The sequence below is a fragment of the Salvelinus sp. IW2-2015 genome, linkage group LG36 (genome assembly GCF_002910315.2).
Source record: "Salvelinus sp. IW2-2015 linkage group LG36, ASM291031v2, whole genome shotgun sequence".
NCBI classification, from domain to species: Eukaryota; Metazoa; Chordata; class Actinopteri; order Salmoniformes; family Salmonidae; genus Salvelinus; species Salvelinus sp. IW2-2015.
Window position 1 is genome coordinate 29,056,355 of NC_036875.1, and position 25,462 is coordinate 29,081,816.

Genomic DNA, 25,462 nt, shown 5'->3' on the forward strand with positions numbered 1-25,462 from the left:
TGTGCCGGTGGAGATTATAACAGAACATGGCCAAGAATGTTCAATGTTCATACAGATGAACCAGCATGTCAATAATAAATAATACGTAGTGTCGAGGTTCACAAGTCAGCACCTCAGGAGTAAATTCAGTTGGCTTTTCATACCGATCATTAAGATATCTTCACCGCTCCTGCTGTCTCTAGAGAGTTGAAAACAGCAGTCTGGGACAGGTAGCACGTCCGGTGAAACAGGTCAGGGTTCCATAGCCGCAGGCAGAACAGCTGAAACTGGAGCAGCACACGGCCAGTGGACTGGGGACAGCAAGAGTCATATGCAGGTAGTCCTGAGGCATGGTCCTAGGGCTCAGGTCTCCGAGAGAGAAAGAGAGAATTAGAGAGAGCACTTCAAATCTCACACAGGACACCGGATAAGACAGGAGAACACTCTAGATATAACAGACTGACCCTAGCCCCCCCGACACATTAATTAAATATAGCTGACGACAGAGGCGCTACAGGAACATAAATACGGTGGAGCCCCAGCTGACTGACATGAGAGGTACACGCAGCACGACTGAGGGTCGCACAATCTGATGATACCCCCGGACAGCCAAATAGGCAATATACACCCACCACTTTGCCAAAGCACAGGCCCACAACACTAGCAGGATCGTCAACCACCAACTTACCATCCTGAGACAAGGCCGAGTATAGCCCACAAGACTCCGTCACGCATAACCCAGGGGCTCCAACCCGACGGAAGATCACGTCAAGGACTCAACCCACTCAAGTGACGCACCCTCCTAGGGACGGCATGGAAGAGCACCGGTAAGCCAGGACTCAGCCTGTATATAGGGTTAGAGGCAGAGAACCCAGTGAGAGAGGGAACCGGCAGCAAGAGAGCAAGGCGGTTCGTTGCTCAGAGCTTTTCGTTCACCTCAGCTCCTGGCCCAGACTACACCATCATATGACCACTGAAGAGATGAGTCTTCAATAATACATAAACGGTTGACCGAGTCTGCGTCTCTCACATGGGTAGCAGACCATTCTATAAATGTAGCTCTATAGGAGAGAAAGCCCTGCTCCAGCTGTTTGGCTTAGAAATGCTAGGGACAATTAGGAGGCCTGCGTCTTGTGACCGTAGCGATGTAGGTATGTACGGCAGGACCAAATGGGAAAGATAGGTAGTGAGAAGCCCTGTAATGCTTTGTAGGTTAGCAGTGAAACCTTGAAATCAGCCCTTGCCTAAAGAAGCCAGTGTGGAGGGGGCTAGCATGGAGTAAATATCAAATTATTTGGTTCTAGTCAGGATCTAGCCGCCGTATTTAGCACTAGTGAAGTTATTTTGTGCTTTATCCGGTAGCCGGAAAGTAGAGCATTGCAGTAGTCTAACCTAGAAGTACAAAAAGCATGGATAAATTTTTCTGCATCATTTTGGACAGAAAGTTTCTGATTTTACAATGTTATGTAGTTGGAAAAGCTGTCCCTTGAAACAGTCTTGAATATTCTCAAATAGAGAGATCAGGTCCAAAGTAACGCGAGGTCTTCGCAGTTTATTTGAGACGATGTAACAACCATCAGATTATTGTCAGATTACAGAAGATCTCTTTGTCTGGACCTAGAAACAAGCATCTCTGTTTTGTCCGAGTTTAAAAGTAGAAAGTTTGCAGCCCATCACTTCCTTATGTCTGAAACACAGGCTTCTGGAGGGCAAATTTGGGCTTACCATGTTTCATTGAAATGTACAGCTGTGTGGTCATCCGCCATAGAGTGAAAGTTAACATTTATTTCAAATTACATCCCAAGAGTAAATATATAGTGAAACAATAGTGTGTCCTAAACGGAACCTTGAGGAACACCAAAAATTTACAGTTGATTTGTCAGAGAACAAACCATTCACAGAGACAAACTGATATCTTTCCGACAGCTAAGATCTAACAGGACAGAACTTGTCCGTGTACGAATTTGGGTTTCCAATCTCTCCAAAAGAATGTGGAAGATCGTGGTGATATCAAAAGCAAGTCAACTACGGTCTAGGAAGCAATAGGACAGATTGCAGAGCCTCGGTCTGGACGCCATTAAAAGGTATTTACTACCTTCATATACTACCTTCAGTGCAGTCTCAGTGCTGGTGATGGGTCGTAAAACCAGACTGAAGCATTTCGTATACATTGTTTGTCTTCACGGAAGGCAGTGAGTTTTGCTGCGACACAGCTTTTCTCCAAACAATTGTAGAGGAATGGAAGATTCGATATAGGCCGATAGTTTTTTATATTTTCTGGGTCAAGGTTTGCTTTTTCATGAGATGCTTTTACTGCCACTTTTAGTGAGTTGGACAATCCGATGATAGAGAGCCGTTTAATTATGTTCAACATAGGAGGGCAAGCACAGGAAGCAGCTCTTTCAGTAGTTTAGTTGGAATAGGGTCCAGTATGCAGCTTGAAGGTTAGAGGCCATGATTATTTTCATATTGTGTCAAGAGATATAGACTAAACACTTAAGTGTCTCTCTTGATCCTAGGTCAATGGCAGAGTTGTACAGACTCAGGACAGCTGGCTTGGAGGAACTCAGATTTAAGAAGAAGTCCATAATTGCTTCTTAATGATCATGTCTTTTCTCAAAAGAATTCATGATTTATTACTGCTGAAGTGAGAGCCATTCCCTCTCGGGAATGCTGCTTTTTTTAGTAGCTTTGCGACATTTAAAATACTTTGGATTGTTCTTATTTTCCTCAATTAAGTTGGAAAAATAGGATGATCGAGCAGCAGTGGAGTGCTCTTCAATACTGCACGGTACTGTCTTTCCAAGCTAGTCGGAAGACTTCCAGTTTGGTGGTGCGCCATTTCGTCCAATTTTCTGTGGAAGCTTGCTTACAGCTCGGGTATTTTCTGTATACCGAGGGAGCTAGTTTCTTATGACAAATGTTTTTAGGGTGCAACTGCATCTAGGGTATTGCGCCAAGGTTAAATTGACTTCCTCAGTTAGGTGGTTAACTGATTTTGTCCTCTCGTCCTTGGGTAGGCAGAGGGAGTCTGGAAGGGCATCAGGAATCTTGGGTTGTACAGAATTTATAGACACGACTTTTGATGCTCCCTTCGTTGGGGTCTGAGCAGTTATTTGTTGCGATTGCAAACGTAATAAAATGGTGGTCGATATCCAGATTAGAGGAAAAACATAAGATACCACACATTTATTCCATGGGACAAAACTAGGTCCCAGAGTATGACTGTGACAGTGAGTAGGTCTAGAGACCTGTTGGACCAAAACCCTGAGTTGATGCTGGCTCAGAAAGCTCTTTGGAGTGGGTCTGTGGACTTTTCTGTGAATATTAGTCACAAAATTTGATATCTGCATCACTACAAGGTCCGATAGGAATTCAGGGAACCTCCATGAGGAACGCTGTATATGGCCAGGAGGCCTGTAACGTAGCTATAAAAGTGATTGATAGGCTGCATAGTTACATGACTAGACGCTCACTAGTCGCTCACTAGTGTAACCAGGAGGAGAGGCCCATTTAACACAGTAATTCACCAGGCTTAAGCCATGTTTCAGGTAGGCCAATCACATCAGGATTATGATCAGTGATTAGTTAATTGACTATGACTACCTTGAAAGTGAGGGATCATAACATTAAGTACCTATTTTGAGATGGTGAGATATCAACTCTTTCATAATGACAGGAATGGAGGAGGTCTTTATTTCAGTGAGATTTGTAAAGCGAACACCGCCATTTTCTGTTTCCTTAACCTAGATCGAGCACAGACACTGTCTCAATGGGATAGCTGAGCTGACTACATTGACTGTGCTAGTGGCAGACTCCACTGACTGGCAGGCTGGCTAAGGTTGCAGGCCAGGCAGCAGGCTATCTCATTGTGGAGCTAGAGAGTTAGAGCCTGTCTATGTTCATAGAATTAAGATGAGAGCACCTCCAGCTAGGATGGAGTCAGTCACTCCTGAGCAGGCCAGGTCCTGTTTGTGGGTGAGTCCAGAAGGGTGCCAATTATTTACAAATTCTATCTTTTGGAAGGGCAGAAAACTATTTTCAACCAGCGATTGAGTTGTGAGAGCTCATCCTCCCCTAACTGGGATGGGGCAGAGACAATTACTTGATGCCGCACACATCTTTCTAGTGATTTCCAGGCTGAAGCTATGTGCTCTTGTGACTCTGACTGTTTCATCCTAACATCGTTGGTACCGACGTGGATAACAATATCCCCTATACCACTACCGCTCGCCAGTTTTAGCTTTAGCCAGCACCTCTTCAGATTAGCCTTTACGTCGGTAGCCCCTGCCCTGGTAAACAGTGTATGATCGTCTAGAGGTTATTTTTAAGTCTAATACTGCGGGTTATGGAGTTGCCAATGACTAGGGTTTCAATTTGTCAGAGCTAATAATGGGAGGCTTCGGCAGCTCAGACGCGTAACGGGTTGGGGAGAGACTGAGAGGCTCGGCCTCTGACTGAGTCGTTGCTAAAAAGGGGAAAACCGGTTGTAAGTTTCTGTCGGCTGAATGAGCGAGCGAACGCGGCTGAGTATCGCGACAAGCATTTCTTTCCAGAAAATTGTCCGGCTGCGGTACTGTGTGGGGATATTTATACTACTATCTGTACTTACTGGTTGCACAGATGCGTTTTCATCTTAAAATTGCCCTTGCCAAGGGCCAGGTACACAGTTGTTCCTCCGACACATTGGTGGGGCTGCTTCCGGGTTGGAGGCGCGCTGTGTTAAGAAGGCAGTGCGGCTTGGTTGGGTGGTGCTTCGGAGCGCATGGCTTTCGACCTTCGTCTCTCCCGAGCCCGTACGGGAGTGTAGCGATGAGACAAGATAGTAATAACTAGCGATTGGATACCACGAAAATTGGAGATAAATGGGATAAATTTAAAAATTAAAAAAATTAAAATTAAAATTGCCCTTGCCTAACGATTGCACTGATAGCTGTGCTTGCAACACGGTATCCTCACCATAAGACGATAGTCCGTCTGTGATATTATGAGTACAGCTACTGCATTAAATGTCATGGTGTTAATGTTACTAACTTAGCTTTGGCTGGTGGTCCGTGTAGAACATGTCCAGATAAAGCGTCCAGGGTGAAAAGTTAAATAAAATAGTGAGCGAGGTAAAACTAAGACATTGTAAATGTGTTATGTGCAGATTTTGATTAAACAGTTAGTAAAAGTAAAACCAAAAGTTGGTAGGTAGCCAAGTAGCACAAACAGCACAGCAGATGGAGACAGGTCCAACAGTTTGTGACTTTGTGGCAGTGGTAACTAACCGATGAATGTTTTTATTTATTTATTTATTAACCTTTATTTAACTAGGCAGTCAGTTAAGTTCTTATTTACATTTGACGGCTACCTAAATTTGGGCGAAAAGGCCTCCTGGGGGGGGGGCTGGGATTAAATTACAAATATAGGACAAGAACCACAACATAATAAGAGCGACCTAAGCACAACATTGTCATGCAGCAACCACATGTGCAAACACATGACACGAAGTGACAAACAGGAGCAACATAGGGCAGCAGCACACATGGTAAAGCAGTATTGGCACAGACAACGACATAGAAGGCAAGAAGGTAGAGACAAAATATCACGCAAGCAGCACACTGTCAGTAGAGTGTCCATGATTGAGCCTTTGAATGAAGAGATGGGATAAAACTGTCAATTTTGAGTGTCTTGCAGCTCTTTCCAGTCGCTAGCTGCGCGAACTGAAAGAGGAGTGACACAGGGATGTGGGGACTTTAACATAATGTGACTGCGAGAACCGGTGTTGCTTGTGGAGCGATGAGGGCTTGCAGTAAGTATCTCAGATAGGTGGGAGTGAGGCCTAAGAGGGTTATACATAAGCATCAACAGTGGTCTTGCGACAGGTACAAGAGAGTACCAGTTTGCAGAGGATATAGGATGAAGTGATGTGGAAATCTGATGGCGAACGGTAAAGAAAATCTAGCGCTCGTGAAGCACCTTACCTGCCGCTATAAATTATATCTCCGTATCTAGCATGGGTAGGATGGTCATCTGAATCAGGTTAGTTTGAGCTGGTGTGAAAGAGAAGGGATTACGATAGAGGAACCAAGTCTAGATTTAACCTTAGCCTGCAGCTTTGATATGTGCTGAGAGAAGGACAGTGAACCGTCTAGCCCTACTCCAAGTACTTGTATGAGGTGACTACCTCAACTCTAAACCTTCGATGGTAGTAATCACACCAGTAGGGAAGAGGGCATTCTTCTTACCAAACCACATGACTTTTGTTTTAGAGTGTTCAGAACATGGTTAAGGTCAGAGAAAGCTTGTTTGACACTAAGAAAGCTTTGTCGTACAGCGTTTAACACAAATGCGGGAGGGGCCCGCTGAGTAGAAGACTATCATCTGCATATAAATGGATGAGAGAGGGTCTACTGGCCTGAGCTATATTTGTTTGATGTATAGTTGGAAGCGCGTGGGACTAGGATCGGCTTGAGGTACTCCCTTGGCTGACAGGGAGGCTGAGACACAGAATGTTCTGACTTTAGTACAGCGCACTCTTTGGATAGGTAGTTAGCAACAGGCAAAGACCTCTCAGAGACACCAATACTCCTTAGTCGGCCCACAAGAATGGAATGGTCTACTGTATCAAAGCTTTGGCCAATGTCAACTCAGTGACTGCCTGCAGTGAAAACTTTGTAGTGGGGCAGGGAAAAAAAGGGAGGAAGTCGGGGTTAGTCGGCATTGGAAGGGTGGGAGATTAAAAATGTTGACGGGCAATGGCTAGTCAATAGGATAATGATCTTTCATCAGGACACTCATTGGGAGATTGATTCATTGTGTCTCGTCATGCTTGTGGACATTCAAGATATTGTTAGTTTGTTCCTGTTCTTGTTTCCGAGGTAAGATGGTTGTCACGTTACTTGTTACTGGAGGAATTCATCCATGAGCAGTTTTTGAGGTGGGTTTATCATTGGCCGCCGTTTATTGGTTTTCATACTTTTTATATGTTTTCCTTGCCTCCTAAAACATCGGCTGATCGTTTTTGGGCGAGAGCACATATCAATTTACAGATAAGTGGCTCAGTAAGTAGTGTAACGGACGAGTTGATCAAATATTCCATTACCAGAGTTGGTCAGCGTACAGTCGCGAGGCAGCTGGGCGGCATTTTCTAGATAAACTCTCTTAACAATGCATCCTACATGCCAACGTGCTGTGTCAGATTTCAAAAAAACTTTCGGAAAGAGCTTGACTATCGCGAGTGCCGGCTGCCTGTTATTTCCAATTGACACTGCGTTGTCCAGTCGGAGGTCTTTGGGCGCTCTCACCAGGCCGGGGGACCTCATCATCGAAGACACTGTAAGCCGTTGTAGCAGTTGATTCAGTTATGGTTTCTCGTTCGACATCTTTTTTCGGTGGAGTCAACCAGGCGAAGTAGTTGAATAGCTAGTTTAGTAATCTAGTATTTCACCCGAATTGACGCTTTGTATGATTTTCTTTTCACTCATTTCGAGGGAGATGTATTCGGCTGTGCTCCAGGGAATTCTGGTGTTCCGACCGTGCGTTCACACAAGTCAACTTCTTCTTGTTTTTTCTTCGTTCGATAAAGTCCATCAATTTTATCCCTCAATTATACGCCTTTTGTTCATTCGGTGAGTGGCGGCGTTGGTTTATTAGCACCAAATCCAAACTCAGCCGTGGGTGTTCGGCGGCGTCTCATTATGCTGTCGCAGAGTGCGATAGTTACTGGTTTGTGCGTTAGTATTTCACCGACAAACAAGCTTCATTATATTTTTGGACGAGACCGTGGTGGTAGAAACACAGTGTGAAACAAAGTTGAGCTGTTTTGCAGCGATAACTTGGGTGTCCATCATATGGCAGTATCCTTATCTTCTTCAGTTCTATGGCATGTTCCTTTTTTACCTACATAACAAACTCTTCCATATATATCCGTTTCATCCGTAGTAATTCCCCCTCCTCCTGTCTGTCCAGGGAATGGCGTAGTGGAGACGACAGCACTATATGACTCTGTACGTGGATGGCGTTTTGGTTGGTGAGAGCGGTGATGGCATTGCCGCGTTATCGATAGGTTTTCGGCCACTCACACTGCTGCCACAGATTGCCGTTCCGGTACGCAATAACGAGGGCTTACTCACTCACTCCCTGCCTCCGTGTCACACCCCTACCGTATTATCAACATCCAATAACCACAGTGGGGTGCTATCAGACACACGCTTGACACCCCTAGTTGGGGAACAGCCGTTGTAGAAGAGCAGGACTGATTACCGATGCCCATGTCAGATCAGCTCGTTCCCAGCGGTGGATCAGCGTACTTTTGAATGACTGTTGCGAGATGTACAGTAGTGATAGAATTGATGTCTTACACGATAAAGATTGTTGCTAACGAGAGTATGGATTCCTCACGTCTGCTGCCGTTTGGCATTCCTCTTCTGCATAAGTGGTGTCCTTTGTTCCAATACCAGCTTCTAAGGAGCTGACAGACATGCATTCTTAAAACTGTGTTTCTGATTCGAAACTTAGAGTGCTATTTCTATCAGCTTCCGGCTTCTTCTAAGCCGGGCCCTTCTTGGCCTGAGAATAGCAGGCCTTCGGCACACAGATTTTCATACAACGCTCTCTTGTGCCACCTTTCCAGTCACGGATGCCTTCCCCACGAGTCTTACTCATAACTGAACGTCCGGTGGTCACCAGGCCTTTAGTTAATGTTGACAGTCGGGGCGTAGTATGTGACGTGGGTTTGAGTCTGGGACAGTAGTTTACAAGACGTCCATACTTAGTCGTTCAGTCTCTCTCAACTCTCCGTTTTGCTTCCCTTTACTTTCCCGAGGGTCTTGTTCCCGGCTCGGCGAGTAGCGACTCAACCAGCCATATAGTCGTCTATCTGTTCACTCTCTTTCGTTTCTGCCATGACACTGAGGAATGGAGGAACTGGGCATAGCCGGCGCCAATGAACGAGCGGCTCTGGTTACAACGCTGGGTTACATAGTATAAGCTCCTTAATATTAAACTTACTCTAAGTCTGCCACAGCACTGACTGCACCCTTCTGACACAAGCACAAGGCACACAACAGCTAGTAAAAACCATTACGAATGCCCACCCAAGCACGCCTGACCACAACCCCAAAAGTAGATACATAAAACAGGCATCTCTCAAGGCTTCAGTCTCGGGTCGCGCTCGGCCGCCCATGGAACCGGGGTTGGGTACTTCTGTGCCGACCTGTGAGGCTCGATTGTGCCTGGTTTCCACAAGTCTTCCTACTGTCTTCTGACAGTGTCGGCTGGTATGTGTGTGCCCTCACAGACAGAGTGGATTTCCTTCAATTCTTTGAAGAAGTCTCTGACAGTGCCCCTCAGCCCCATCCCCCCCCTCCAAAGTGCGATTCCGGCCGAAAACCTAAACTAATAGGGTGAGGGTCGGTGGGCATTCTATCCGAGTGCGGACATCGTGGTGCGGAGCTGCGACCCCCGCTCCCGCACCTAGCTCTTTGCCCCTCATGAGGTGGTCGCCTTGGAGCGGAGACTTCTCGCCGCCGGACTGCGGCGGATCCCTCACAGCGGGACCCCTGGAGAGGAGGGCGACACTCTGGCTGCTTCGGAAGAGGCGACTCGGGCGTGCCCCCGGACAGGAGGGCGACTTCTGGCTGCTCTCCGGACAGGAGGGCGACTCTGCTGACGCCGGACAGAGGTGCGATCTGGCTGCCTCCCGAGGCGGAGTTGGAAGGGCGACTCCTGGCCAGCCCGGTTCCAGTGTAGGGCCCCGGACTCCTGTCTGCCCGGTACGACGGAGGGCGACGTTGTTGCTGCGCCCGGTTACAGTGAGGGGCGCTCTTGGGGGCTGCTTCCGGATTCGGAGGGCGAACTCTGGCTGCCCGGACAGGAGGGCGACTGCTGCCCCGACAGGAGGTGCGGACTCTGGCTGCCCGGAAGAGGGCGACTCTCGGCGGCGCGGGACAGGAGGGCGGGAGGGCTCTGGCCTGGGCGGACAGGCTTCCCAGGGCGACCGGTCTGGGCTGCACCCTTCCCGGGGACAGGAGGGGAGCGACCTCTTGTGCTCCCATCCACCGGCCCTAACCAGAGGGCCCGACCATCCTGGCTGCTCCCTCGGACTTTTAGGAAGGGCGCACTCCTGCGCCCTGAACCACGGACAGGAGCCGGCGACATCGGGGCTGCCCCGGGCACAAGGGAGACGGGACGCCGCTGGCTCCTCGCCTTATGCCGACAGAGTGGGCGCGGTCTGGTCTGCCTGGCCGGTAGCAGGTATGGGGCGATCTCTGGGCTGGCGCCTCGGGACTAGACGTTAGGTACTCTGGGCTGCCGCCAACGCCCGACAGAGGGCCGACTCTCGTTGTGCCTCTGTGCACAAGAGGGCGATATTCTGGCTGCCCGGGACGAGAGTGGGCGACTCTGGCTTGCCCCGGAAGGGAGTGACGACCTGGCTTGGCCCCGTGACGCAGGAGGGCTGCACTCTGGCTGGCCCGCCACAGGAAGGCGACTCTGGCTGCCGGACAGGAGGGCGACTCTGCTGCCGGACAGGATGTGGACTCTTGGCTGACCCGACAGGATGGCGACCCTGTGTGCCTCGCGGACAGGAGGTCTGAAACTCTCGACTGCCCGGACAGCCGCTAGGGGCGACTCTGGCTGCCCCGGACAGGACGGGCGACTCGGCTCCGACCGCGTGACAGGAGGGCGACGCCTGGCCATGCCTGCCGGACAGGAGTGGCGACCTTGGCTAGTCTCCGGCAGGAGGTGGCCCACTCTGGCCCGGAACCAGGACGCGACAAGGGCGTGGACTCGGATGGGACCGGAGCAGGAGGGCGCTCTGGCTGACCCTGGACAGGAAGGGACGACTCTGATAGCTGCCTCCGTGAGGATGGAGGGAGAGAGCGACCTCTGGTTCCTGACCTCCGGACCCTGGTGATGCGTCGACTCTTGGCTGCCCCGGACCAGGAGGACGACTCTGGCTGCCCGCGGACAGTGAGTGTGCGACAATGGCTGCCACCGAGACAGGAGGGTGACTCTCGGCGCCCGGAACGAGTTAAGGCGAATCATCTGTGCGTGTCTTCCGGACTGGAGGGCGTCGCTGGCGGTCTCCCTCCAAGAGACTAGTTATTTTGTTGGGCGTTCGTCTGGAGGCTCGGAGCGTCGTGGGGAGCGTGAGTCTGCTGGGGAGAGGGCCTCCGGACTACTGAGGTCGTGCTGGGGGAGCTCCGACTGGAAGGGGCGCTCGCTGCGAGGGCTGACCGGCTTGGATTGGGCGCTGGGTGGAGGCTCCGGACTGGAGAGGCAGCACTGGAAAGGCTACCGGACTGGAGGGCAGTCGCGTGTGAGGTACCGGACACCCTCAGAAGGGCGTGCTGCTGGTAGGCTCCGGAGCTCGAGAGGCGTCGCTGAGGTCGGAGACTAGACCCGGCCCTTCGTTCGAGACGCGGGGCCTCGATGCATAAACACTCTTCACGGGGGTACCTCGTGCAAACTATACTCTCTCATGGAGGCTTCGTGGCATGAGACTCACCTTCTACTGTGAGGCTTTGGGGTCTGCCATAGTATCATCTGCGAGGTCTCGCTGGCCATGGTATTGTTACCTAGACTGGGACCAGGCTCGTGCCATGAATCCCACCCCCACTCAAGGAGGCTTCTGCATGGATTTCTTCCACTCACGGGCTTGCTCGTCGCGTCATGATCACCCTGCACTGAGGCTTTCTGCCATCCGGGGATCGATCACTGGAGGTTGCGTGGCCAGGTTTATGCAACCCTGGACGCTATGTTACGCCCGTAACTGACAATTTCACCACTGGTGAAGGCTTCTTTGCTATGTGAGTCCAACCAGGGAGGTCGTTCTTTGTGCCAATGGATGAGCCACTTGGGGCTTTCGGTGTCCCATGGATCATGGGCGGACTAGGGGGAGGCTGTCTCTGCCCTTATGGTAGCATCATGCTTACGAACGGCTTCGTGCCAGATGGATCGATCACTGCGGAGGCTTTGTGCAATGGATTCATTCTTAAATCTTGTTGAGCTTGTGCCCAATGGATCAATCACCGGAGGGCTTCGGCCATGTATACACTGGGAGCTTCGTTCACTGAATCACCACTGGAGGCTTCTTTGCCCATGGATCAACTGAGGGTTCTGGTCAGCCAGTGATTATAACGACTTCGAGACCGCCTGGTCTGGCCAAGTGATCATCAACTGTGAAGGCTCTCTTGTTGTCTCATAGGATCAGTTTGCGACTTGAGGCTTGTGCCAGTGATATCCACTGGACGTTGTGCCATGGATCAGTAACTGGAGGCTTGTGTCCATGGATTTCATCAAATGGAAGGCTTTGTGCTATGATTAACACGGGTTGGAGAGACATCTTCTTTGGCCACACGCTGAGCGCATCAGACACATGTTTACGGTGATGTGTACCGGGAATTCCGGGTACACGTGCCAGGGGTTGGCCTTTCAGCACCCTGAGTTGCCTTGTCGCCCTGTACCTTTCTCCCGTGTCCTCTTGCGTTGTTCATCTCTTGGTCGTGTAGTCCTGACGCTCAGAAGTTTTTACTTATTTGGATCTTTGAGCTTCGGTTGCTGTGTGGTTGGGCGCGTGCGGTGTCATTCTTCTCACGCATTTCGCAAGCTACGTCCGTCCCACTGTGTCGGAGGTAGTTTCGTCTCACTTGTGTTGGTTTCCCGTATCCTTTAACATCGCAGTCTGCAGCCCTGCTTTTTTGGTCTCAATAATGACAGGAATGGAGGAGGTCTTTATTTCAGTGAGATTGCTAAAGCGAACACCGCCATTTTCTGTTTTCCTTAACCTAGATCGAGGCACAGACACTGTCTCAATGGGGATAGCTGAGCTGACTACATTGACTGTGCTAGTGGCAGACTCCACTYAGCTGGCAGGCTGGCTAACAGGTTGCAGGCCAGGCAGCAGGCTATCTCATTGTGGAGCTAGAGGAGTTAGAGCCCTGTCTATGTTCATAGATAAGATGAGAGCACCCCTCCAGCTAGGATGGAGTCAGTCACTCCTGAGCAGGCCAGGTCCTGTTTGTGGGTGAGTCCCAGAAAGGGTGCCAATTATTTACAAATTCTATCTTTTGGGAAGGGCAGAAAACTATTTTCAACCAGCGATTGAGTTGTGAGAGCTCATCACTCCCCCTAACTGGGATGGGGCCAGAGACAATTACTTGATGCCGACACATCTTTCTAGCTGATTTCCAGGCTGAAGCTATGTTGCTCTTGGTGACCTCTGACTGTTTCATCCTAACATCGTTGGTACCGACGTGGATAACAATATCCCTATACTCACTACGCTCGCCAGTTTTAGCTTTAGCCAGCACCCTCTTCAGATTAGCCTTTACGTCGGTAGCCCTGCCCCCTGGTAAACAGTGTATGATCGCTAGAGGATTATTTTTAAGTCTAATACTGCGGGTTATGGAGTTGCCAATGACTAGGGTTTTCAATTTGTCAGAGCTAATAATGGGAGGCTTCGGCAGCTCAGACCGCGTAACGGGTTGGGGAGAGACCTGAGAAGGCTCGGCCTCTGACTGAGTCGTTGCTAAAAGGGGAAAACCGGTTGTAAGTTTCTGTCGGCTGAATGAGCGACACCGGCTGAGTATGCCGACAGCATTTCTTTCCAGAAAATTGTCCGGCTGCGGGTACTGTGTGGGGATATTTATACTACTATCTGTACTTACTGGTTGCACAGATGCTGTTTCATCCTTAAAATTGCCCTTGCCAAGGGGGCCAGGTACACAGTGTTTCKTCCGACACATTGGTGCGGCTGGCTTCCGGGTTGGYGGCGCGCTGTGTTAAGAAGCAGTGCGGCTTGGTTGGGTGGTGCTTCGGAGGACGCATGGCTTTCGACCTTCGTCTCTCCCGAGCCCGTACGGGAGTTGTAGCGATGAGACAAGATAGTAATTACTAGCGATTGGATACCAGCGAAATTGGAGATAAATGGGATAAAATTTAAAAATAAAAAAATTAAAATTAAAATTGCCCTTGCCTAACGATTGCATCTGAAGCTTGCTTGCACACACGGCTATCCTCACCATAAGACGATAGTTCTCCTGTATATTATGAGTCAGCTACTGCAATTAAATGTCATGGTGTTAATGTTACTACTTAGCTTTGGCTGGTGGTCCTGTAGAACCATGTCCAGATACAGCGTCCAGGGTGAAAAAGTTAAATGAAAATAGTAGAGCGAGGTAAAAACTAAGACATTGGTAAATGTGTTAAATGCAGATTTTGATTAAACAGTTAGTAAAAGTAAAAACCAAAAGTTTGGTAGGTAGCCAAGTAGCAACAAACAGCACAGCAGCATGGAGACAGGTCCAACAGTTGTGACTTTGTGGCAGTGGTAACTAACCGATGATGTTTTTATTTATTTATTTWTATTTAACCTTTATTTAACTAGGCAAGTCAGTTAAGTTCTTATTTACAATGACGGCCTACCAAAAGGCAAAAGGCCTCCTGCGGGGATGGGGGCTGGGATTAAAAATACAAATATAGGACAAGWKACCACAACACTACATAAAGAGCGACCTAAGACAACATAGCATGGCAGCAACACATGACAACACAGCATTGTAGCAACACCACATGACAACAACATGGTAGCAACACAACATGGCAGCAGCACAACATGGTACAAGCATTATTGGGCACAGACAACAGCACAAGAAGGCAAGAAGGTAGAGACAATAATACATCACGCAAAGCAGCCACACTGTCAGTAAGAGTGTCCATGATTGAGCCTTTGAATGAAGAGATGGAGATAAAACTGTCAATTTTGAGTGTTCTTTGCAGCTCTTTCCAGTCGCTAGCTGCAGCGAACTGAAAAGAGGAGTGACACAGGGATGTGGGGACCTTTAACATAATGTGACTGGCAGAACCGGTGTTGCATGTGGAGGATGAGGGCTGCAGTAAGTATCTCAGATAGGGGGGAGTGAGGCCTAAGAGGGTTTTATACATAAGCATCAACCAGTGGGTCTTGCGACAGGTACACAGAGATTACCAGTTTGCAGAGGAGTATAGGATGAAGTGATGTGGGAAATCTGATGGCCGAACGGTAAAGAAAATCTAGCCGCTCGAGAGCACCCTTACCTGCCGATCTATAAATTATATCTCCGTAATCTAGCATGGGTAGGATGGTCATCTGAATCAGGGTTAGTTTGGCAGCTGGTGTGAAAGAGAAGTGATTACGATAGAGGAAACCAAGTCTAGATTTAACCTTAGCCTGCAGCTTTGATATGTGCTGAGAGAAGGACAGTGAACCGTCTAGCCCTACTCCCAAGTACTTGTATGAGGTGACTACCTCAAGCTCTAAACCCTTCGAGGTAGTAATCACACCAGTAGGGAGAGGGGCATTCTTCTTACCAAACCACATGACCTTTGTTTTAGAGGTGTTCAGAACATGGTTAAGGTCAGAGAAAGCTTGTTTGACACTAAGAAAGCTTTGTCGTACAGCGTTTAACACAAAATCCGGGGAGGGGCCCGCTGAGTAGAAGACTATCATCTGCATATAAATGGATGAGAGAGGGTCCTACTGCCTGAGCTATATTGTTGATGTAAATTGAGAAGCGCGTGGGGACTAGGATCGAGCCTTGAGGTACTCCCTTGGTGACAGGCAGTGGCTGAGACAGCAGATGTTCTGACTTTATACAGCGCACTCTTTGAGATAGGTAGTTAGCAAACCAGGCCAAAGACCTCTCAGAGACACCAATACTCCTTAGTCGGCCCACAAGAATGGAATGGTCTACTGTATCAAAAGCTTTGGCCAAGTCAACTCAGTGACTGCCTGCAGTGAAAAACTTTGTAGTGGGGCAGGGGAAAAAGAGGGAGGAGCATCGGGGTTAGTCGCATTGGAAGGGGTGGAGATTAAAAAATGTTGGACGGGCAATGGCTGAGTCAAATAGGATAATGATCTTCATCAGATGACACTCATAGGACTTCATGTTACACAATATATGTATGTTTTGTTCGATAAAGTTCATATTTATATCCAAAAATCTTAGTTTACATTGGCGCGTTATGTTCAGTAATGTTTTGCCTCCAAAACATCCGGTGATTTTGCAGAGAGCCACATCAATTTACAGTAATACTCATAATAAACATTGATAAAATATACAAGTGTTATACATGGAACTTTTGATAAACTTCTCCTTAATGCAACTGCTGTGTCAGATTTCAAAAAAACTTTACGGAAAAAGCACACCATGCAATAATCTGAGTACAGCGCTCAGACACAAAAACAAGCCATACAGGTACCCGCCATGTTGTGGAGTCAACAGAAGTCAGAAATAGCATTATAAATATTCACTTACCTTTGATGATTTTCATCAGAATGCACTCCCAGGAATCCCAGTTCCACAATAAATGTTTGTTTTGTTCGATAAAGTCCATCATTTATGTCCAAATACTTCCTTTTTGTCACGCGTTTAGTACACAAATCCAAACTCAGGAGGCACGGGCAAGTCCAGGCGAAAGTTCAGACGAAAAGTCATATTACAGTTCGTAGAAACATGTCAAACAAAGTATAGAATCAATCTTTAGGATGTTTTTATCATAAATCTTCAATAATGTTTCAACCGGAGAATTCCTTTGTCTGTAGAAATGTAATGGAACGCAGCTAACTCTCACGGGAGCGCGTGAGACTGAGCTCGTGGCACTCTGCCAGACCCCTGCCTCAAACAGCTCTCTTCCCCCTCCTTCACAGTAGAAGCATCAAACAAGGTTCTAAAGACTGTTGACACTAGTGGAAGCCTTAGGAAGAGCATATGACCCCATAGACACTGTATATTTGATGCACAATGACTTGAAAACTACAAATCTCAGATTTCCCCACTCTCTGGTTGGATTTTTCTCAGTTCTGTTATACTCACAGACATCATTCAAAAAGTTTAGAAACTTCAGAGTGTTTTCTATCCAATCTTCTTAGCTTCTGGGCCTGAGTAGCAGGCAGTTTACTCTGTGCACCTTATTCATCCAAGCTACTCAATACTACCCCAGCCATAAGAAGTTATGAAGTGGTGATTTAAAGAGCTCAGCCATGTGCTCCTTGTCGTAACAGCCACATTGTAACGCCTCTCCTTTTTCGTCTGATGATGAGGAATAGAAATCATCGGACCAATACGCAGCGTGGTAAGTGTTCATAGTAAATTTAATTAAAAAGCTGAACACTGAATGACAAAAGGACAACATAGAACAAAACATAGAATGCCCACCCCAACTCACGCCCTGACCAAACCAAAATAGAGACATAAAAAGGATCTCTAAGGTCAGGGCGTGACAGTACCCCCCCCCTCCAAAAGGTGCGGATTCCGGCCGCAAAACCTAAACCTATAGGGGAGGGTCTGGGTGGGCTCTATCCGCAGTGGCGGCTCTGTTGCGGGACGTGGACCCCGCTCCACCTTAGTCTTGGCCCACAGAGGTGGCGCCTCTGGAGCGGAGACCCTCGCCCCGGACTGGGGACCCTCACAGCGGGCCCCGGACAGGAGGGCGACTCTGGCTGCTCCGGACAGGAGGGCGACTCTGGCTGCTCCGGACAGGAGGGCGACTCTGGCTGCTCGGACAGGAGGGCGACTCTGGCTGCTCCGGACAGGAGGGCGACTCTGGCTGCTCCGGACAGGAGGGCGATCTGGCTGCTCCGGACAGGAGGGCGACTCTGGCTGCTCCGGACAGGAGGCGACTCTGGCTGCTCCGGACAGGAGGGCGACTCTGGCTGCTCCGGACAGGAGGGCGACTCTGGCTGCCCCGGACAGGAGGCGACTCTGGCTGCCCGGACAGGAGGCGACTCTGGCTGCCCGACAGGAGGGCGACTGGCTGCCCGGACAGGAGGGCGACTCTGGCTGGCCCCGGACAGGAGGGCGACTCTGGCTGCCCCGGACAGGAGGGCGACTCTGGCTGCCCCGGACAGGAGGGCGACTCTGGCTGCCCCGGACAGGAGGGCGACTCTGGCTGCCCCGGACAGGAGGGCGACTCTGGCTGCCCCGGACAGGAGGGCGACTCTGGCTGCCCGGACAGGAGGGCGACTCTGGTGCCCCGGACAGGAGGGCGCGACTCTGGCTGCCCCGACAGGAGGGCGACTCTGGCTGCCCCGGACAGGAGGGCGACTCTGGCTGCCCGCGGACAGGAGGCGACTCTGGCTGCCCGGACAGGAGGCGACTCTGCTGCCCGGACAGGAGGGGCTCTGGCGGCTCCGGACTGGAGGGCGTCGCTGGCGGCTCGGACTGGAGGGCGTCGCTGGAGCTCCGGACTGGAGGGCGTCGCTGGCGGCTCCGGACTGGAGGGCGTCGCTGGAGGCTCCGGACTGGAGGGCGTCGCTGGAGGCTCCGGACTGGAGGGCGTCGCTGGAGGCTCCGGACTAGAGGGCGTCGCTGGAGGCTCCGGACTAGAGGGGCTCGCTGGAGGCTCCGGACTAGAGGGCGTCGCTGGAGGCTCCGGACTAGAGGGCGTCGCTGGAGGCTCCGGACTAGAGGGCGTCGCTGGAGGCTCCGGATAGAGGGCGTCGCTGGAGGCTCCGGACTGACGGCCTTCGTTGGAGGCCTCGTGCCATAATCCTCACTGGAGGCCGTGCCATACTCCTCACTGGAGGCCTCGTGCCATAACTCCTCACTGGAGCTTCGTGCCATGGATCATCACTGGAGGCTTCGTGCCATGGATCATCCCTGGAGGCTTCGTGCATGTATCACCTGGAGGCTCGTGCCATGACATCCACTGGAGCTTCTTGCCATGGATACCACTGGAGGCTTCTTGCCATGGATCATCACTGGAGGCTTCGTGCCATGGATCATCACTGGAGGCTTCTTGCCATGGATATCACTGGAGGCTTCGTGCCATGTATCACCACTGAGGCTTCGTGCCATGAATCACCACTGGAGGCTTCTTGCCATGGATCACCACTGGGGGCTTCTTGCCATGGATTATCACTGGAGGCTTCGTGCCATGGATCATCACTGGAGGCTTTGTGCCATGGATCATTACTGGAGGCTTGTGCCATGGATCATTACTGGAGGCTTTGTGCCATGTATCACCACTGGAGGCTTCGTGCCATGATCACCACTGGAGGCTTCTTGCCATGGATCACCACTGGAGGCTTCTTGCCATGGATCATCACTGGAGGCTTCTTGCCATGGATCATCACTGGAGGCTTCGTGCCATGGATCATCACTGGAGGCTTTGTGCCATGGATCATTACTGGAGGCTTTGTGCCATGGATCATCACTGGAGGCTGTGGCCATGGATTATCACTGGAGTGGAGAGACAAACAGGAGGCCTGGCTCTGGGAGCAGGCACAGGACTCACCAGGCTGGGGAGACATGCAGGATGGTTAGGGCTTAGCACAGGCACAGGACTCACCAGGCTGGGGAGACATGCAGGAGGCCTTGTCCTTGGCCGATGCACTGGGCCGTGGAGGCGCACTGGAGGTCTCGAGCAACGAGCCTGCACAACCCGTCCTGGCTCGATGCCCACTCTAGCCCGGCCGATGCGGAGGCTGCGATGTAGCGCACCGGGCTATGAACTGTACTGGAGACACCGTGCGCTCCACCGCATAACACGGTGCCTGACCAGTACGACGCTCCACCCGGTAAGCACGGGGAGTTGGCTCAGGTCTCCTACCTGACTCCGCCAATCTCCCCGTGTGCCCCCCCAACAATAATTCTGGGGCTGCCTCTCGTGCACCTCTCCTCGAGCTAACTCCTCGTAGCGTCGCCGCTCCGCTTTGGCTGCCTCCAGCTCCTCTTTAGGACGGCGATACCCTCCCGGCTGTGCCCAGGGTCCCTTGCCTTCCAAAATTTCCTCCCATGTCCAGGAGTCCATCAATTGCTGCTCCTTCCTACCACGCTGCTTGGTCCTTTGGTGGTGGGTAGTTCTGTAACGACTCTCCTCTTCGTCTGATGATGAGGAATAGGATCATCGGCCAACACGCAGCGTGGTAAGTGTTCATAGTAAATATAATTAAATAAACTGAACACTGAATGACAAAAACAACAAAGAGAGTGAACGACACGAAACAGTCCTGTAAGGTGAAAAAAACACAAAACAGGAAACAACTACCACAAACACAGGTGGGAACAGGCTACCTAAGTATGGTTCTCAATCAGAGACAACGATTGACAGCTGCCTCTGATTGGGAACCATACCAGGCCAAACACATAGAAAAGGACAACATAGAACAAAACATAGAATGCCCACCCCAACTCACGCCCTGACCAAACCAAATAGAGACATAAAAAGGATCTCTAAGGTCAGGGCGTGACACACATTAAGGGACATGGGCAGCTGTGAGGAGGAGGGTTTATTCTCCGGGTCTTTAACCGTTTTCCAGAACTTCTTGGGATTAGACCCACAGAGAGAGAACTGCTCGCCTGAGTGTACTTATTTCAAATTTTCCTGAACTAGAGCCAGTCAGCCTGAGTATGCGTGTGCCAAGCCTTTTGCCAAATGGAATTCTTGAGGTAGAGTAACTCTGCCAGATCARGGTCAAACCAGGGGCTGAACCTGTTTTAATTCTCATTTTCTTTATGGGGGCGTGTTTGTTAACAATAKCACWGAAAATATTAAAAAAGAAGGTCCAAGCGTCTTCGACAGTGGGGATCAAGCTGATTCTATACCAWTTTACAGAGGCCGGGTCTTGAAGGAAGGCTTGCTCATTAAAGTTTTTTAGCAAGCGTCTGACAAATCAGGACAGGTCGTTTAACTGAGCATCCATTATGAACACAGGCTGTAAAACAGTGATCACTAAGGTCATTACTGATGTCACTGATTTGTTTCATTATTYACTGACGTGTGTGCATGTGTTCCCATACGCAGGTGTTCTTTGCCTCGGTGCGATCCGGAGGAGCCAGCCAGGTGTACTTTATGACCCTGGGGCGCACCTCTCTGCTCAGCTGGTAGAGAGACTACACCCCCTCTACACTGGAAACCAACCAACCACGTTTTACCCGACGTTCAGCGATGCCAACGGACAAAAGCCAACCACCTCCGACATAGACCTTCGACCCGGAGCATCGTGCTATATTGAGGATACACAACATCCAGATGACGTCGCCCCAGCCGTGAATACCAGATATGAGAATTGTAAAAAATGAAGTTAATTGATTATAAATCAAATAAAAAATGTGAAGAAAGGGGGTGAACAATTTGCCCCACTTTGGTGCTCAACAGATTGTGGACACACGTCTTTGCGGGGCCGTTGCCCTGAAGGTGTGTGTGTGTGTGTGTGTGTGTGTTGTTGGTGTGTGTGTGTGTCGTTCCTAGTTCCTGACTGTGGTATGGGCTTAAAGTCTACTACTAACTGTGCATCTTCTGCTCGTATTTCAGGAGCCCCCCTCCCCTCCACCCCTTCCTTTCCTTAGCGAAGGAGGGGCAGGGGGCGGAGCATACAGTGTTAATGCTACGGTAGTGTATGTCAATGTCTTTCTGTTTGGTCCAATGATTGCTGACTGCAGGGGGGGGGGGCAGGTGTTGAAGCTGTCAGTCAGGGAGGAGGCGGGAATAAAGAAGCTGAGCAAGGGAGCCAATTGGTTCTAGGCTCAGTGCTGTCATGACACAGTGTGTGGGAAGGGCCTATGCATTTTACCGTAAATCTGTTATCTGAGAGGACTCAGCTGGAGTGTGTTGATAGTTAGGACAGCTACCGTATTTTAATGGGCAAGTTCATGGAAAAGGATTTGAACCAGATGGACTTTGAAATAGTGTTTTTTATTTTATTATGATTCCCTAAAAAAAAGTAACTATTTGGAGTTAATATTTATTTGACCTTGGTTTTAAAAATCACAATGCACATAGCCTCCAGTCTTCTTTGCTTTTATTCCAACCCACAACACATTCAAATGCTTTAGGAGTCAGAGAGTGGGTGGGTAAAACATTTAAATAGTATCTATGTATAATAAATATTAATTTAATATCATTCATAGTTTCAATGATCATGTTAGTGGAATCCTCAGTCCAACATGACGATGTGATCCGGCTTGGACCATCAGAGTCCAGGATGGAGGACATGGTCCTGATGTGAATAGACAGATATAATAAAAGAGAGTGGAGGAGAAGGTTCAGGTCATATACAGTTTGTGTGTGGTAGTAAAGGGGCCAATAGATGAGAGAGGAGGGGTGTCAATGTAAGTTTTTGTAGCAGAAAGGTTACACATGGTCAGCAAAACTCAATGGACTCATAGTCGGTGGATGGAAAAAACGGTGGTGTTTTATTGTTGTTTTTCATTAATATCTTTTTATGAATGCAATGCACTAAGTGTCAAGAATGTAGAAAGAAATATACTGTGTGGTGGTCAAAGMCATGAGAATTTTATTTGTGTTCCTTGTCACAAGTGATCAATTTCAAGTTGACACAAGTGAATATTAAACAATGGAGGCTCTAAGGAAGATGTCAGTTTTTGGGGCAATTCTGAATAGTTTCTGAGACTAGGTTGTGACTCCTTTCACAAACTCAATGTTTTAAAGTGAATCGGGGCTTGAGCGTTAACAGCTCTGAGTTGAGAAGGTGCTAGGCCACAGTAGTTTCCTGTGGGGCCGGTATGCTCACAGTAGCTTAATCAACCTGATGCGCTAACAGGGCTTAGACCTCAGTGTTTAACTGTAAACAACATTGCCAGGCTCAATAAAGAAGTCTTGAGCTCTACTTCTTGTCCTTCTCGTGTGATGTGTCAGCTTGTTAATGGAAGGCAAAACAAAACAACTGTTTCAAATCAGAGGAGAGCAGACTGGTCATCAGAAGCCAGAGCATGGGTGACATCTGTGATTCTACAGCTCTTTGAAGGTGTTCACCACAGAAACCCACTTTGGGAAGAATCTTTTTTGTTGTTGTTCACTGTTAAAGGGTATAGTCTGTACATCTGAAGACTATTCAATACACTGCAATYTTCCCTGCCACGGCTCTCTCACGACAGGGTATCTGACCTGCCTAAAACATGGTGACAAACAACATGAATAATATAATTTTCCTGAGGAGGATTACCCTACTTTTCRCAAGGAACACAACTGTGTTTTAATGGTGATGATGGATCAAAGCTATTTCACCTAAGGGGACAGATTCTCTACCCTAACTGTGTTTCAGACTCCATGGTGGGTCAATCACTCTCTGAGTTGGGTCTTTCTCCTACTAACAGTCATGCCATTCATTGTGTGTAGAGSTGTGGGAAAGGCACTGCAAATTATACATCACAGAATTTTTTTCACAAGCCAACCTTTTTTATATATGGAAAAAGAAACCAGTTTGAAAAGCGAACCCCAATGCTGTACGTGTGTGTGTTGAATAGCCCCCCCCCCAGCGCTGTCCCACTATGTCTTTCTGGTTACATCAAGGCCTTCATGAGTGGCGTAAGTGAGTTTATTAAGTTTATGGTTATTGATATTCTATTAATGGAAAAACGGACAACAATTTCTTCGCAATCTGAAAAGCATTCGCTTGCTGATTTMATGTTTTATAAAAGTGCCAAGATGGCAACATTAAAAGTGTAAAAGGAATGACGAAACCACAATGTTGATAAATATACTTTTTTAAGATCTCACTTGAAGCATTAKGTTTTAGACTTAGTTAAGAAGCTTAACAATAGTTTATGTACTCTGCAGTGGTTGACTATTATAACACTCATGTTAGGTTGAGAAAATGGCAATGTTTACAGAGGCAATGTTTTGTTACACTAATGTGTATCATAATATTTGTTTTTTTAGCTTGTTTTATATTGAACATGATTTTCGTCAATAATCCTAAATTATGCCTTTTTTATTTTTTTTCAAACAACTCAAAACACAATAAACAATACACATGCAACATTTGATTCTCCAGATGATCCCATAACATCGTTCCCAGAGTTGTGGGGACATTGTAGTGACAAAGTCCGTTCCTTGCAGGCTTGGATGTAAGTCAGGCTTGGGTGTTTTTCTCCAGTGTTTCTGCCATGCTACTCTAACTTATGTGCTCTCTGTGTATGACAGGAAGTCTTGTATTTTCCTGAAGGTRTTTTCTCTTTGAATAAACTCTAAAGTAATATAAAGATTTACTGTAGTCTTTTGTCTTGTCCCCTCTCTGACTGACTGAATTCTTGAAGTGGAGAGTGTGAGAATGTCATCATGCATTATCCAATAGTATGTCCCTGATGGTAAGAAATATTTTCTACAACAAATACATTACATACAAAAGTATGTGGGCAGCCCTTCAAATTAGTGGATTTGGCAATTTCAGKCACACCCATTGCTGACGGGTGTATAAAATCGAGCACACAGTCATGCAATCTRCATGGACAAACATTGGCAGTGACTTTCAATGTGGCACTGTCATAGGATGCCACCTTTCCAAAAAATCAGTTTGTATCATTTCTGCCCTGCTAGAGTTGCCCCGTTGAACTAAGTTATGTTATTGTGAAGTGGAAACGTCTAGATTCTAGAAGCAACAACGTCTCAGCCGCGAAGTGGTACAGTAGGCCACAGCAGCTCACAGAACGGGACCGCAGAGCAGCCACTGAATATCCCTCTGAGCATGGTGAAGTTATTAATTACACTTTGGATGGTGTATCAATACACCCAGTCACTACAAAGATAGAGGRGTCCTTCCTAACTCAGTTGACAGAGAGGAAGGAAACCACTCAGGGATTTCACCATTTGGCCAATGGTGACTTTTAAACAGTTACAGTTTAATAGCTGTGATAGGAGAAAACTGAGGATGGATCAACAACATTGTACATACTCCACAATACTAACTTAAATTACAGAGTGAAAAGGAGGTCTGCACAGAATAAAAATATTCCAAAACATGCATCCTGTTTGCAACAAGGCACTAAAGTAAAACTGCAAAAAATGTGGCAGAGAAATGAACTTTTATGTCCTGAATACAAAGCGTTATGTTTGGGAKAAATCCAACACAACACATCACTGAGTACCACTTCATATTTTCAAGCATGGTGGTGGCTGCATCATATTATGGGTATGTTTGTCATCAGCAAGGACTAGGGAGTTTTTTAGGATACAAATAAACTGAGTAGAGCWAAGCACAGGCAAAATCCTAGAGGAAAACCTGGTTCGGTCTGCTTTCCAACAGACGCTGGGAGACAAATGTACCTTTCAGTAGGACAATAGCCTAAATCACAAGGCCAAATATACACTGGAGTTGCTTACCAAGACGACATTGAATGTTCCTGACTGGCCTAGTTACAGTTTTGACTTAAATCGTCTTGAAAATCTATGGCAAGASTTGGCTGTCATGCAATGATCAACAACCAACTTGACAGAGCTTGAATAATTTWWAAAAGATGTGCAAATATTGTACAGTCCAGGTGTGCAAAGCTSTTAGGGATGTACCTACGTATAAAGACTCAGCTGTAATTGCTGCCAAAGGTGATTCTATCATGTATTTACTCAGAGGTCTGAATACGTTCGTAAAATATATGTTTCTTTATTTTATTTGCAAAGATTTCAAAAAACACATTTTAATTTTGTAATAATGGGGTTTTGTGTGTAGATGGGTTAGGGGGAAAAACGATTTAATCCATTTCGAGTTCAGGCTGTAACA

The 25,462-nt window shown here is 48.3% G+C and overlaps 1 protein-coding gene across 1 annotated transcript in view; it reads left to right on the forward strand.

Annotated features, from left to right (window-relative positions):
* Window positions 1–23,953, forward strand: part of LOC111959374 (mitogen-activated protein kinase kinase kinase kinase 4-like) — a 112,012-nt gene extending 88,059 nt beyond the window's left edge. The window contains 1 exon segment of the mRNA XM_070437613.1: window positions 20,752–23,953. Within this exon segment, the coding sequence (XP_070293714.1) occupies window positions 20,752–20,835 (84 nt within the window). The 3' untranslated portion in view covers window positions 20,836–23,953.
* Window positions 23,954–25,462: the final 1,509 nt, after the last annotated feature.